General features: G+C 44.7%; 1 protein-coding gene across 9 annotated transcripts in view; it reads left to right on the top strand.

Annotated features, from left to right (window-relative positions):
- ZNF532 (zinc finger protein 532) overlaps positions 1-3,519 on the top strand; it is a 74,465-nt gene extending 70,946 nt beyond the window's left edge. For all 9 annotated transcript variants that reach the window (XM_055699726.1, XM_055699729.1, XM_055699730.1 and 6 more), the window contains one exon: positions 1,182-3,519. In XM_055699726.1, the coding sequence (XP_055555701.1) occupies positions 1,182-1,676 (495 nt within the window). In that variant the 3' untranslated portion in view covers positions 1,677-3,519. The remainder of the gene's footprint in view (positions 1-1,181) is intronic.
- The last annotated feature ends 12,301 nt before the right edge of the window (positions 3,520-15,820 follow it).

Raw genomic sequence — 15,820 nt, 5'->3', positions numbered from 1 at the left:
TCCAGGGACAGGGTGCCTGGGAATGGCTCAAAGCTGCACATGGGGAGGTTCAGACTGGATGTGAGGAAGCATTTCTTTACCAAGAGGGTGCTCAAACCCTGGGACAGGCTTCCTGGAGAGGTGGTCCATGCCCCATGCCTGTCAGCGTTTAAGAGGCATTTGGACAATTCCCTTGACAATGTGCTTTAACTTTTGGTCAGCCCTGGAGGGGCCAGGCAGTTGGGCTAGATGGCCATTTAAGTCCCTTCCAGCTTAAATACTCTTTTCTAAAAGGTATGCACACAAGCTACCTTGGTTCAATATTCTATTCTGCTGCTGCTGCTGAGTGTTAGGAGGAAAGCAAAAATGACAGCGCTATCCAAAGACTTGTTACATGCAGAAATTAAGAACATTTTTTAAGAGTTTTGGACTCTATATGATAAAGAATATCACCTGTGATGGCACGTCCAAAGCTGACAGCAGAGACACAAACATATCTGTCTTTTAAAATGTACTGTTGTCCTTTACATGACTCTCTTTCAGCCCAACATACTGCATTCTTTAAGTGATGAAAATACAGCAGCTGTACACATTGTTTTCATAAACATCATGGAGCATATCAGAGCTACACAGGATGCAGAAGATTCTTGAGGAATATTCATGTCAGAAGAATAACAAGGAGAATATAAAAAGTTATTAGTTTCATTAGTTTAAAAAACTGTGCATGTTAAGCCATCCTTTGGCAATATGTTAGTTTGGTTACTAACAATCAGGAAATAATCTGTCAAGTCAAATTTCAAAGATGAAATAAGTAATTAAAGCGGAGTTCCAACAGGTAGTGCTGAAAAGTTCCTAGACTGATACGCTACATTCTGTACACAGTTGAAGTTTCATTGTGTGTGTACTTGGATGCAGTTACAGTGGCATATATTTATTCAAGTTTATACAGTGTATTAGATACTGTAGCTCTATCAGAACTGACAAAACAAATTTTACGTGCAACTCATAGTAAAAAAAAAAAATCCCCTTTTTTTCCCAGTATGTACAACATATATTTGCTAGTAGTATTTCAAATATTGTATTTATCAGAGTTGTACTAGAATCTGCCAAGGGAAGGTTTTTAAAGTTTGCAAGTCACAAATAGTCATGAAAAGAATTGGATATTTATGCTTACATGGTATACCATTTATGGCTTTTTTTAGGTTCCCAGTCCAAAGCGTAAATTGGAAGAACCTGTACTGGAGTTCAGGCCTCCACGAGGTGCAATCACTCAGCCACTGAAGAAGCTAAAGATAAATGTTTTTAAAGTTCACAAGTGTGCTGTTTGTGGCTTTACAACAGAAAATCTTCTCCAGTTTCATGAACATATTCCTCAGCATAAATCCGATGGCTCTTCATACCAATGCAGGGAATGTGGACTCTGCTACACATCTCATGTGTCCCTCTCCAGACATCTCTTCATTGTACATAAGCTGAAGGAGCCTCAACCAGTGTCAAAACAAAATGGGTCTGGGGAGGATAATCAGCAAGAAAATAAACCCAACCATGAGGATGAATCATCTGACAGTACAGCATCAGACAGAAGATGCAAAGTGTGTGCAAAGACTTTTGAAACTGAAGCGGCCTTAAACACTCACATGAGAACACATGGCATGGCCTTCATTAAGTCAAAAAGAATGAGTTCAGCTGAAAAGTGATCAGATTACTTGGGACACAGAAATCTCTCTCCACATTGGAATACTAATGACATTTTTGCTACAAAAGTTCAAGGTATAATAGTGTTAACAGTACTGTTCAGGCTGTTGCAATATATTCTGCATAAAAGTGTCCCCTTCACCTCATTGTCTATACCCTCAAAACCATTGAAGCAGTATTTGAGTTGAAAAGAGTTTGTGTATATTTAAGGTAATAACTTTTATACTCTTTGTTATGTGTTTCTATAGGTATCTAGTGGAAAATTTGGGTTATTCTGTTTTGTTTCTGGGTTTTTTTCTAGTAAGTTTCTTTTAAACAGAGTTCTGAATGCTGGGGCAGTTCCTTAGGTTCTCTTAAACTGTTTATTTGAATGCTTCTGAAAGAAGGTTTAGCTAATGGAAGTACATCAGAAAGCAGTGCTTGGAGGGGAGTGGGGAGGGGAAGCAAGCTAAGGGGAGATTTTAAATTCTAAGAACTCGTGCTTCTAAATGTCTAAGGAAGCTTTTAAACTTTCTCTTTAAAAATGTGTATTAAAAAAAAAAAAGAAGAAAAAGTGCCAGTGCATATGGAAAATGCAGTGCTGGTTTTAGGTGGCAACACCAGAACAGGTGCAGACCCCCTAGAATGATAACGTACTTTTGAAAAGTATAATTGCACAATTCTATGTATCATGAAGTGATTGATTTTTTAGGTCATCAGGTGCTTGTGATCAAAGCTCAAATTGTTACAAAAGGGCTGGGCTGCTTTGGATTTAACAAATAAGATGTAATTAGAGGAATAGGTTTATAATGATGATGGGTTTTGTCATGTAATTTATTAAACATTATATAGAATCAAGTACACAGTATTATGTATTTTCCTTTATTTCTGGTTTTTTGAAAGAAAAATTATTGAAAGAAAATGGTTAACCCTTGATACAGGGGTTGGTATTTCCCAGCTCTGTATGCTCATGCCAAATGTTCTGGTGCTCAGTCTCACATACAACCACAACTGTCAAGAAGTTAACACACCAGCCTACATAAGGATAATTGGGGCTTTCAGCTTTAGCACAGACCATATGAAGCTAGTTCAGCCATTTCAAACGTGTATCTTATATCACTACTTAACGCTTTCACAAAGTACAAAAAGGTACCATACTGTCCCTTTCATATATAGTTCTCTGTGAGAGTTATATTTTTGGGGTTTTTTTTGCATTTTATACCTTGTATGTATCCCTAAAAAAAAAAATTTGTACCTTTTTTTTAAAAAAAATGTGTAAATATATAGATAGCTGCATGATACACAGTAGTAATTGTTTGGTTCCTTAAAAGTCTTGCTGCTGTCAGATGTTACTATACACTATGTCCATTACAACTGTATTAAACACATTTCATATGTAAATAAATGTGGAGCATTTTGCCCCTAAAGATTTGTGAGATTCTGCTATTTATCATTAAATTTTAACAGTTTTAAAAATGGAAGTGTTTGAAAAAATACAGATCCTTCTCAGCCACCTCTGTTAAATTTCTTAATCACTCTGAAAGTTGTGATTCAGATACATTAGTTCTTTCTCTCTTCATCCTCATTCTTAATTTGGTTTGTTGGTAAATGCTTGTTATCCCATTTATATTACTCACATATTGAGTGGTTATGAGGTACTTTTCCATCCTAAAACATGCAGCTGGTGTCGCAGGATCTTAGTGTGTAATGTACACTGGTTATCACTGCCCTTTCCATTAAGTGTATACCTCTTGAACACTTGTTTGTTGATGTGCACTGTCAACTGTACAACAACAGAGTTATCACTATGCAGAATGGTGTTTTGTATACAGTGAACAGATAATAAAAGTTAAATTTTCACAGCCATTTTTAATACTTCTGTTTATTTTCTCTTTTCACTCTCTTGCATCTGCAAGGGATGCTGTGAACCAGTAGCTTAGGTCACTGTTGGTACTGCCAAGAGGCAAAACTCTGAAAGTTACAGACCAGTCATCTGAAAGCTGTGGGGCACGATACGAAACCACTCCATGCTCAGCACCCGCCTCACAGGTCAGACGTGTGCAGTGCGAGGTCCCATGCTGCCTTTGTCCCCGTGACTGGCACCGTGGGTTCCCATGGCAGTTCATTTGGCCACAGCCATTGAGAGGAGCTTGGCTACTTGACAGCAGGCTCTATTCAGTTTTCATTGGAAGATTGATTTAACTCTCCTAATAATCCCTTGAAAGGTTTAAGGGATCATGGGTCTTGAGCTGCCCCATAATCTTTAGACACATACCTGTGTCAGAGCTTATTCATGCTCAGGTATGGCAAGAAAGTGTGACTTTTCCTCCATGTAAACAGTTCCTTTTCACAGGCAGAAATCTGCTCGGCTAGGTGAAGCAGGAAGCTCTTTTGAGAAACATGGCATTTTCCAAATACCAGACCAGGGGGTGGGGGGAGAGAGATTGTGGGACAATTAATACGATAATGTTTCTCGCATAGTGTTCCTTGACTAGTTCTCTAGCTCCTCCAGACACAGGGGCTTTCCCTTCTATGTCTTCTGAGTAATTCAAGATTCCTAGATATTAGTAGTGAAAAAGGCCTGTTGGGTACTTCTCTCTCTTTCCAGGGGAGATTTCCAGTGATCAAGCATTACTCCAGGCTTACTTCTGCTGGTTTCCTTTTGAGATTCTTCTGCTTGGAAGTTGGTCTCGTCCAAGCAGAGGTTTCTGGTAATGACTAACCAGTTTTTTATTGCTATTTTACTTGGTCTTGGGGAAAGAATGTTTCACATTTTATTTGGTTGACCCTTTCAGAAATCATGGTTCCTTTGCTGCTCAAAACCCTGTGCTGATCTCATCTCCCTGTCTACCCCGCTCTCAGGGGAAGCACATGTGCTGATCAGACCAAAGAGCAAAAGGAAGTAGCTGCCCCAAATACAACACAGGCACATTGGAAGTGTAGTGTCTTATTAATGAACTAATTTTTTACTGACTTGGAGGGTGGCTAGTCACCCACCTTCTCTGCTGCAGGAGAGGCCAAGCAAGGGGTAATGCCACCATCCCTGCCACAAGGCATGTGTTTCAAGCATAAGGGATTTTAAGAGGCACCATGGTGCAATATAGCCAGCCAGGACAGCACTAAGAAGGGAAAGTGTAAGAGCAGGTTTTTGTGCATTTGCATACCAAAGAACCAGCAGCAAGCAGCTGGGTGCAGCTACAGCACACCAGGAACCTGAGAACTACGGTTAAAGGGAACGAAAAGAAATTAATCTGTGGCTTATCCTCCTTTCCCATCCTGGCCCTTTGGTTGTGCAGGCTGAAAAGAGAGTAGCTCTAACCTCAAAACACAGATTAGCTTCCAAGGTTTCTGCTGGGGCACAGCCTGAACAATGACATTTAGAGCTGCTGTTCAAATTAAAGCAACTTCAGCTTGGCATGCTTGCTGTTGAGTTCAGGGTGTTCCCCTCAAGAGCAGGAAGCAAGCCCTAAATTACAAATTCTCTGGAGAGGCTCCCAAAATGTGGGAATGGGAGGAAGGGCAGGAGCAATGGAAGGCAATTCTCCTTCACAGCATGGAGCAGGACCCCCAACAAAGTCAGCTCATTACAGCTGGTCCTCTGCAACAAGCAAACCCAAAGCACCAGCACCAGCTGCAGGCAGGCTCTGGCATGGAAACCAGACAGGCCCAAGCAGCAAGCAAACAATGCTGAGAGAGCTGGGGAAGCCAACACTGATGCAGCGGCCACTCACTGCTGCGAGCCTCCCAATACCAGGCATGCTCAAGGCAATGAGCCTCCTTTGCCACAGCAAATATCCCGGGGATCCCTGGAAGACAGGGCACCCTCCCAATTGCACTGTGTATGTGGAGCTACAAGCCTGTTGGGTCTTCCTAACAAGAAGATGATTTCCTGAAGACCTGGAAGTGAACAGCATGTCATAAAGCAACCCGAGACACCACTGAAAAGGCAAAAATACCAGTCTGCATGCTTAGGGGAATTACTTCCTCTTGTAAACTATAAAGAAAACATTTAAATATGTTTTTACATGAGATCTGACATTTTAATTGTTTGCTTTTAATTAATGTTGTGACACTGACAGCTTCAATGAGGACATTAATACTCTCTTCTACGCCTTCTTTCCTCTGAGGATTTACAGCAATGGATTAAACCTCATGAAACCTCTCTGTGAGGTAGGAAAGGGATCATTTAGCCTCCCCTGTTCTGCAGCCACTTTTTTGATTGAACACAGAGGTACTTAGCATTGCACATCAACTCTAGCAAGCAGATCAGAAAAGAAATACTAATTAAGGTTTCAGGGAGCATTGAGGCAGGCAGAACAAACCATTAGTGTCAGGTCTGGGGTTAACATGTGGCTGCCTCACTCTGTTCACCCTGTACAAAGGCTGGGATTGCTGATCTCCGTGGAGGCAGTGCCTGACAGGTATATATGTGTGTGTATACACACACACAGACACAGACACACAGACACACAGAGACACACACACACACACACACACACACACACACACTCAGAGACACACACACACATGCACGCACATAGACACACACACACACACACACACACACACACACAGACACACACACCCCCCACCCCACCCCACACCCCCCTCTCTCTCTGCTCCCATTGTGTGCCTTCCCATTCAATCCCTTCTGCTCTTCAACAAAGTAAGGAGCTCACTGAGACCTCTTCCCAAGTATCTAGCTGATTAGGACTGTAACCACCCATTCAGGAACACAGTGACTATTTGGCTGGCACTGTGCTCCTTCACCAGCACAGCCAGTCCCACCTCTACTGTGCAGTTTCAGCTGCCTGAAGTGTGTGCACACACTGTGTCCCAACAGTGCCGGGCAGCACCTGCAGCCAAGCCAGGCAGCTGGGGAAGGCGGATGGCAGAGCCGGGCTGGGCAGGGAAAGGGATGCCCAGCCGGAGGGGCAGCACCCAGTCCTGCCCTGACCCGGAGCCAGCCATCAGTGCAGCCCCTGCACAACAAGGCTTGGATCCACCTGCCAGCATAGCCTAGACAAAACTGATTTTTCACCTGCTAGTATGTGTTAACACTGGCAATGCTAAATAGTTAAACATGTTCCCCGCTCAGACCCCTTTCACTCACCAAAGTGTGCTTTAGTGTTTAAAGACAAAGCTTTCAAGAGTGGTTGAGCTCTCCTCAGCTGTTCATTTCATAGTGCACAGACGTTTTGCTGACAGGTCTGTCAGGGCTGGCTGTGGTGCAGCGGCTGCCGGGTGCCACAGTGGCATGGATGCACCGTTCACCCCCGAGCAGCAGGACTCCATGCTGCCCTGCTCAGGGTGTCCTCAGGGCTGTGCGTACGTGGGGTCTTTGGGAAATGGCATGGGAACAAGTCAGCAAAGCTGTAGTACATCTGGAAAAAGAAAACCACAAACCACCTGGGAAAGTTTTGAATGCACCTTCATAAAGACACACACACTCACTTATCAGTGGGAAAGTAACAGAAAGTGACAGCATGGGAGTTTACAATAGCCCAGCAAGGCAGCATAGAGCCGGCCCTTCACATTGTACACAGGGCCATACTGAGACACTTTCCAAAATGTTCAATTTGCCAGGAACAAAAATGCCCCTGAGAAAGGCTGTGAGATCAGCCAGAAGGAACAATGAGCGAGAAGTGGGACACCAGGTCAGCCACAGCTGCCTCATTCTGTGCAATCAACTCCACAGGAAGCAAAGTGCTCTGCAAGGGGAAAAACAAGCTGGCATGGCAGGCCCTGGGGTTCGGAGGTGAGCACTGTGCATCCCTCCCACTGAGCCCCACTGCCAGGCGTTCAGATTGACAGACCCAAGGGGACGCAGCAGACCAGCTGCATGTGGCAGGCACAGCCAACTGGTGACAGGTGCCGAGAGACAAGTGCCCAGGCCCCATGTGCGTGCCATGCCGGTGTGAGCGCTGGCCACCACTGGGACACTGTGTCACATGGTGCCATGGACATGCTGGCACAGGGACAGTACATAGAGGTGATAGCATGTTCAGGCAGGTGGTGGTTTCTCTCTCCAGCTGCCTGGCATGCCCAGGCCGTCTGCCTGTGCCCAGAGGGACCAGCCCAGGGACAGCGAAGGGGACCGCTGTAGCTGGGAGTGAAGAGTGTTAAGAAGGAACAGGCTGAAGCACAGCTGTGGCAAGCAGAGCAGGGGACTCATCATGGTGTGGCAAGGGAACCATGCCCCACAAGGAGCAGAACATTCAAAACTATTAAGAGTCATATTTTTCAGCTCTGTCACACAGTTAAACAGTGGAACTCAACACCACAGAAAATTATGAGTAACACCTGTGCAAGAAACCAGATTACCTCACGTCTGCCCTGTAGGATTTCTTTATTTGTTCACATTTCAAGAACCCAGAATAATGTGATCTTGAGAAAGATTGGCTCTGGCAGCAGTTACTGCACAGGGGGTAACTAGCCTACTAATTTCATGCAACTAGTCTAAGGTCAGAGGCCTTTGACTTCCATGCAGGTGGAAAACTGCTTTTCACCCTCGCATACAGCAGTGTCACAAAGTGTAATTTAGCTACAGGGTTGCAATCAAGGTTTGGTTGGGCTGTTGGCACTGTTTTGTTGTTCCAACCGAAATAAGACTTGATTTAGTCATAATACAAGAAGAAGAGAGCGAAGTGCTTCAGTGACAGGGGGCATGTACTCATACATCTTGAAGTGATGATACTTTTATTCAGTGGAGGGTAGTCTTGAATTAAACCCCAGAGGTGTCTGGGTTGAGGGCTGTACTGTTCCCAAACAGTCTGGAAAAGGGAGTCAAAAGTCACAGGGTTGCCGATGACACTAAGCTATGCAGGTAGTAAAAATGAAAAATGATTGCAAAGCACTGCAAAAGGACATTGCAGTGCTGAAAAAGGTGAAAAAATGGCAGAGGACAGTCAATGCAGAAAAATGTGACATGATTCAGAAGCGAACAAACAGGACTAAGTTTACATACCAAATGACAGACCCCAAACCAGCCATTGCTAATCAGGAAAGAAGACTCAGAGTGGCAATTGCTAGTACTATAGAGTTGCCAAAAAAAGCAAATGGATTATTAAGACAGGAATATGAAACCAAATAGCTAACATAGCTATACCAATAAATAAATCCATGAATACCTGCGTAGGGAACACCTTATGCAACTTGAATTCCCCATTAGCACCTCAAAAGACAGAGCAGACCTGGGATAGGCACACAGATGGACAGATACTAGAAGGACTTGTGCATGGGAGCTGCTGAAACAGGATACGGCTCATTAGTCTGAGTAAAGGATGGCCCCAAGCAGATGTGCAAGAGGTTACTAAAGCCACTGTGATGATGAGTAGGCAATGACTGCTCCCTGGATAAGAAATGGGGGCATCCACATGGGATGCAGAGTTCAGAAGTGCTTCTTCATCAAACGTGCATTTAAGGGGAACGCTCTGCAGATGTTAACAGATCCTAAAAGTTTACATGAGTCAAAAAGTAGTTAGACAAATTAATGGAAGAAAGACCTACTCAGGGTGCTTTAAAGACAGAATCAGCTTCTCTAGCTTGGAAACTCCCTGTTCTTACAGCCTCTTCCAGGCACCCAGTGGTTTTGACTTTGTCAGAGACAGGGCTTGAGCTAGACAGACCCTTGGTCTGATCTGAGCAGGCTGGCTTTAGATTCTTATCCAAGTTGCAGCTTTTTCTTGCAAGCTGAGGTCTTCAAGTCATCTTCACATCATGACTTCCTCTGCAGCCCTGATGGCCCTGACCCAATGGGCAGGAGATGCCTGTCCCTGCACTCCTGGGCTGTCTCTCCTCTTTCCACCCCACAGCCATGCTCGTGCTGCAATGCCAGACCCTCACCCAGTCCCATTTGTGCCTCTCCCATGTGGTATGGGTTCTCAGCGTGACAGCCACTCTTTCAGCCTAGCAGGCCACAGGGGTGTCTGCAGCCCCAATCCCTCATGCCCCCCTCACCTGGATAACAGTACACATGGGGGCAATGCAATTTGCTGTACCTCTAAACTCAGCTAGAAATATGTCTAATTAAATGAATGCATTTGTGTTGTCCAGTGCATGGCTTCTTTAACAACTCCCATGTATATCCGCCTCTTGTGCGCATAATGCCCACGCCTGCCTGATGTCCCTTGGTACCTGCCTCCATGGTACCTCTGGTATTCATGGGGCTGGTCCTGACTTGCTCAGGGAGGTATTTGGCCTAGTCTCGGCCACCAGCCTTCTTGCAGAGTAGGCACAGCAAAAGTTTAATCTGGCTGACCACAGTCACTGCATTTTTAGACTTCTCTGGTCTTTTTTATTTCTGGAGGATATTTATGGATGCACAACTTGACCTGCCAAAGGACCAAATGTTCTCAGTTCTTAACCTCTGTGTATCTGTGGGGAATTCAATACAGCAGGCCTATTTAGTTTTAAAAGGACTTTTATATAACTCTGACCTTTCCATTCTGTTAATATTACCTTTAGCATACACACGCAGCTGCCAGGCCAATAATGGGACACAGAAACACCTACTTTATTTTAAAACCTTTCTCAAATATTAGGGCAGTTCAGGAGTCAATTCTTTGTATTTGAATTTCAGATTATTAATAAAAGGTTATCTGTCTAGGCTCCCAGAAGGACAAAGGAGTAGTAACAGAGTGAAAAGGGAAATAAGTACAGAACATGGCAAACATAGAAGACACAAGCGTACCTGACCTACATCCCTGGGCTTCGCATACAAACTGGGTTCTGTAGCCAGAGGTGGATTCAGAAAGTACATGAAAGAAGGAGCGCTTCTTGTCTCTTCCCCAAGCACTTTTTCCCTTTGGAAAAAAATTGTATTTTCTCCTCAACAGTGAATGTACAGAAAAAGATGGTTCTAATGGTATTTCTTTCATAGCTGGAAAAAAGACACCTTTCCTCCCTGGGAGCCAAATGGTCCATCTGAGGGCATCACAGTGAGCCACCTTGCTGTGTGGCTCAGTGGTAATGCCAAGGAGATGACCCTGTGGGCTACCAACAGGACAGGGTGACTTTGTCCTCAGAGGACAGCCCTGCACTGCATAAGATGCCAGCTGTGGCAAGCCCTCCAGCAAGCCACACAGGGACTGAGTGCAGACCTTGAAATGCCACTGTGCAATGTCCTAGCCAGCACTTTGCCTGGGATGCCTGCACCTCTGCGGCTTGTCAACCCACCAGCAGGACACCGGGCAGGCTGCAGCATGCCTGGCAGTGCACTGCCTGGCAGGGTCTCAGGCAATGCCCACCCCAGTGCAGGGGACTGCCACTGAGCAGAGTAGCCCTGGCCTCAATACAGGTGGCTACAACCTGCCTGTCAGTGCAGTCCTTGGGGTCATCAATGAGACTGAACCCTGGCATATCTAGACATGCACAGAGATCCCCATCTCCACTGAAAGTATCATCCAGGAGGACTGATGCCAGTCAGGAGTGAGAGCAGAGTGGCGTACTGAAGCACCTTGCTCTCCTCCACTGCTGTAGGGTGTTTTGAAAAGACCTGGTAAAGCAAGGCATTGGAGATGACCCAGATTCATCTGGAAAATGAACTGGAGGCACTACAGTTTTCTTCTCTGACCCCCGGGTTTCTACTCAGAAGGAAAAGATGTATTTGAAGCAGTAATGTGACTATTAGCAAAATAATCTTAGCATTGTATCCTTCACAGATATGTCCGCTAATGCAATTTGGCAGGAGCCTTTATGCAGTTCATTTATTTTATATTCTCAAATTCTCCTATTTTGTATTCAATGATTCTAATATGATGTTGGGGATATGGATGCACTGTATTTTAAGTATTGATCTCTCTGAGTCCGTCCACCACTTGGCTAACACTGCCATAGCTCTCTGTGCCACATTAATGTTGAAGGTCAAGTACAACAATATTTCCTGGTTTAAGTGACTGTCACTTTCTCAGTTAAAATGCAGAGCAGTCCCTGGTGAATGCAATCAGGCTGTAATTGGAGGAGCTACTGTCTCCAAATATGACTTGGTCATTACATTTACATACTGTTGCTGTTAGCAAAATGAGCAGAGACCTTTATATGCAGAGAACCATCTCATCATCAAGCAGCACCAGCATTGCTCTGGATGGTTTACCTTACTGAGATGTTTCTCACACCCACTCATGATGGGCTCCGCTCATGTAATGCCCAGCACTTTCCAAACGCTCATGAAAGTCAAGGCACAAGCACCCAATAGCACAGCATATTGCCAGAGCCCAAATTCGTCTCCACTGAACTCAGTGACCAGGGGCCAGGCTGTCTTATATGGTGCTATGACTGATACCTTCAAGTGCCATCACATATATAATTTCTTTTTTGTTTTCCTAAGCAGTGTTTCAGCCTCAGTTCTTCAGTACAGGTTAAGCAAATAGTTAACAAATATCATTTCCAGCCAGCTCAGCTGCTGATGTAACAATGCTCATCTTCCCAGGTAATACAGTTACAGATAGAGAAGAGATCACAGAAAAATCATAAATAGTGCAAGACACTGAGGTAACAAGAAATTAAGAGCTGCAGATAAACTTTGGGGGGGAAAAATCAGAACCGTTTAGGAATTAAAATGTGTTGGGAAGACACAGAAGCGACATGACCTTTCCTCCACAGAGAAATTACTGTTAGCCTCTACGCTTTCCAGCACTTTACAGATGTGGCACTCTTACAGATGTGGCACTCAACAGAGTCATACCTCAATCTGGAAACACACAGAGGTTTTTAAGGTGTTCCTGTGCTCCCTCATCATCTTCACCCCTGCTTTCCCATGTTCACTTCACCTGAGTTAAGGCTGAGGGAGGTGGCTTTATGAGAGCTCACAGACCCTTCCAGAGGCAGTTTCACTTAGGCCAGAACATTTTATAAAGATGTTAGATTCAGCTGTGCTAAAAGTGAACTGACAACAGGCCAAGAAGGCAGCAGCAGAGCTCTTGATTTAACCACAGATCAAGTCTGTCTCTTTGCAACCATACGGAGTTACCTCTGGGCTCTGGGGGAGATGACAGCAAATACTGCACAGCACCAGGTCCCTGTTACAAAGAAGACACCAGCACATCAATGCCTGTGTGCGTAGCCAACAGAAACATTAACCTTTATTGTTAATGCTTACTACAAACCCCCAAGACAGTCTATTATCCTGCTTCACAGGAGATTCGTCAGGTATTACTATGACTATTGTGATTAATTAAAAAGTGGTAATCTGAGCATGCACTCAAATAAATGGCAGGTGTTTCATTCAGCGTTGCTCTGCAGAGTCCCTTCTCATGCCAGGTGTGGCAGCAGGGACTCTCTGGAGCGGTATCTTCGCAAATGCTCTGGGAGATGTGGTCATGTCTTGCCATGGCCTGCAGCCTTGGGGACAGGGCAGAGGTGGCTTGAGGCTGTCTGGCAGCACCAGCGGAGCTTGGCATGCCCTTCCCGTCTGAGCCACAGGGCAGGTGAGCTGCCATGGGAAAGGTGGGAGCTGGAGGGGCACAGAGGAGGGCACTGGCACACCAGCTGCTGCTGCTGGAAGAGGTGGGGAGCAAACAGTACTGCCAAAAACTACTACTGTCCCCAAAGTATCTGCCCTCGTGCCCACCCCTGCTGCTGCCTGGGCAGCAGTCTGTGGGCACTGGGAAGCAAAGCAAAGGCAAGGTTGGTGGCAGGGACATTTGGATCCCACTGCAGCAGTTGTTGCCCTTGACCTTTGCGAAGTCAACGCTGACAGGAGGGCATCAACCACTTGCAGGGCAAGACAAAGCAGCAAAGGGTCTAAACCCCAAATGCAGCCAGCACCAGAGCCCAGGGGTAGCACCGTGCTATGGCAGGAAGTGAAGAGGCAGAAGGCTGCAGCAGTGCCTTCAGGTCAGCCCCTGCATGGTGCTGTGGCTGTCCTAAACTTGCCCCAGTGCTGTGGGTCTGTTCAGATGGCTTAAGGAGGAGGAGATGGGTTGCTCCCCACTTTCAAAGGAGAGCAGATCCACAGAATGATGAGAAATCATGGACTTGAAAGATACAAATGAGGCAACTTTAGGATGAACTGTGTCAGGTATTTCCAACAGAGGCTGGTTTTGCTGTGATCATAAGCCCATCAGCCACAACACAAATGCTCTGCATCACACAGAAAAAGCTAGTAGTGCACAAGGGAATCTGCACGCAGCTCCCATAACACACCTTCCACCTTAAAGAGGACTGTATTGGAGCAACACTGGAGCCTGGAAGCTGATGAAAGACCTGCTCTTGACTTAGCATCAGGACCCCCTATAAATACCATACTGTGTAACTTGACTGAGAGGTGGCAGGACGGTGGAGTTGGACGTTTGGCAGTTACAGCTCAGGTACCATGCCATGCCTGCTGGAAGTCTATGTCTCTCCACCAGCCTCTGGACTATGAGGCTGTGCTGCTGGGTATGTGGGGCCACATGCTGCGGGGGACAGCTGAAGGGACAGACAGGTTTTGCATAAGTGTTCTGCAGGAAACCTACCAGCACAGACAACGGTATTGCCACTGGGGCATTGCTTCTGTACTGTCTCTTGACGTAATGCAGCTTTGAGAATCTGATTATGCCCCAACACTGTGTCTGTGGGCTAATACAAGGCATGACAAGAGGAAAGAACAAAATAAGTGACAATTAAGCCAGTCACCAGAGCTGAGAACCTTTGGGAAGGAGGCTGGGTAAAACCTTTCTGAGGCTGGTGAACTTTATGGACACTCCCCATCACGGAGAATGCAGAAAGCATTTCAGAGCATTTCAGATTCAAGCTAAGCTGGTTTTAGGCAAAAGCTTTAGCAGTTTCTACAGAAAAAAGAAACAAAAAATCCCGTAAGCCATGTTCAGTGTTCTCCCCCAGCAAAAAGCAAAACCTAACACATTACACACATTTTTAGTTCACCGAGAGATTGCTCTTGAATAAGGATTAAATATTTCCTTTTGTTAGAATTTTTTTAAAACCTTTTTAGGTTCCCCTCATTTACTTTTGGACACTTTTAAAAATTAAACATTTTTTTCACTTAGAAAAGCCCAACCATTTTTTTCAAGTTGTTTCTGATTTTTTTTTCTATTCCTTGGGGGAAGGGGAAGGAAAAAACCCATTATTTGCTAAATTCAATTGAACCTTCAGATAATTTGATCCCTCCCTCCTCTTACCCTTTTCTCCCCCCAAAAAAAAGAAATTATTTTCACAGGTAAACTACTCCCTAAAACAAACCGACTTATCTGTAATCAAATTAGCTATCCAGATACTGGGTTGCAGAGCAGACTAAAAATATTGACTCATACACTCAGAAATACAATCCTCCAAAATGACGTTCTGGTTGAAAACTGTGCCTATGAATAGATCCTTGCCAGCTACCAAGACAGATAATAAGATTCATAAGAGAAGTTACACAAGACACACATGCTTTAAAGCAGTGGGCTTCAAAGTGGGGTGTGCACATGCATTGGGGTGCAGGAAGAAAGTGGGTTTTGTATCATTAAAAAATAAAATGAAATTAAATGAAATATTTTTAAAACTAATGTTTATTTCACATCTGTCTTTTTTCTTTGGTGCATATTTTATAATGTGCATAATATATTAGCACAGTAGTACATTTATGTAATTTATAAATATACAGATATTGGGGGTGCATGGTCAAAAAATTTGTACTGATAGAGGTGTGTCATCAGAAATGTTTGGAGAACACTGCTGTAAAGAAACATGTCTCCTGGCACTATAACATGAGACAAAAACCCTTTTATTGTGGACAATGGCAAGCCTGTTTTTGCAGAAAATACTTCTAGGTTAGGGACTGCCACTAGCAATGCAGAGGGGACACCAGGAGCCCTTTCCATTGGCAGCCTCAGTAACCACAGCAAGGCAGAAGCTGCACTGAGGGAAAAACCCATCACACCCCAAAGACAAGCACCAGATCCCACTTTGGAATCACCCTCAGAAGGCATTAAGTATTTGCACTGCTCTCAGCATACTCTGGATAAGGAAATGGTGCTTTTGAGACTGCTCAGAGAACACAGAGACCCCTTCCTTGGCTGCAGACAGAGCAGATGTAGGCAGCAGCTCCTTCCTCAGCCACCCCTCCAGGGGAAGGTGCCATCTGCCATAGCCTGCCCCAAAGGGGAGAGGAGTTCTGAAATCCTATTTCCAAAGGAATCCTTGCTGAGATGTTTTAAATTATAAACTCTTGCTGTCCAGCTAACAC

This window comes from Falco cherrug, chromosome Z (assembly GCF_023634085.1).
Source record: "Falco cherrug isolate bFalChe1 chromosome Z, bFalChe1.pri, whole genome shotgun sequence".
Classification (NCBI taxonomy): domain Eukaryota; kingdom Metazoa; phylum Chordata; class Aves; order Falconiformes; family Falconidae; genus Falco; species Falco cherrug.
The sequence above is the reverse complement of the archived record's forward strand: the minus strand, read 5'-3'. Positions and strand labels throughout refer to the sequence as shown.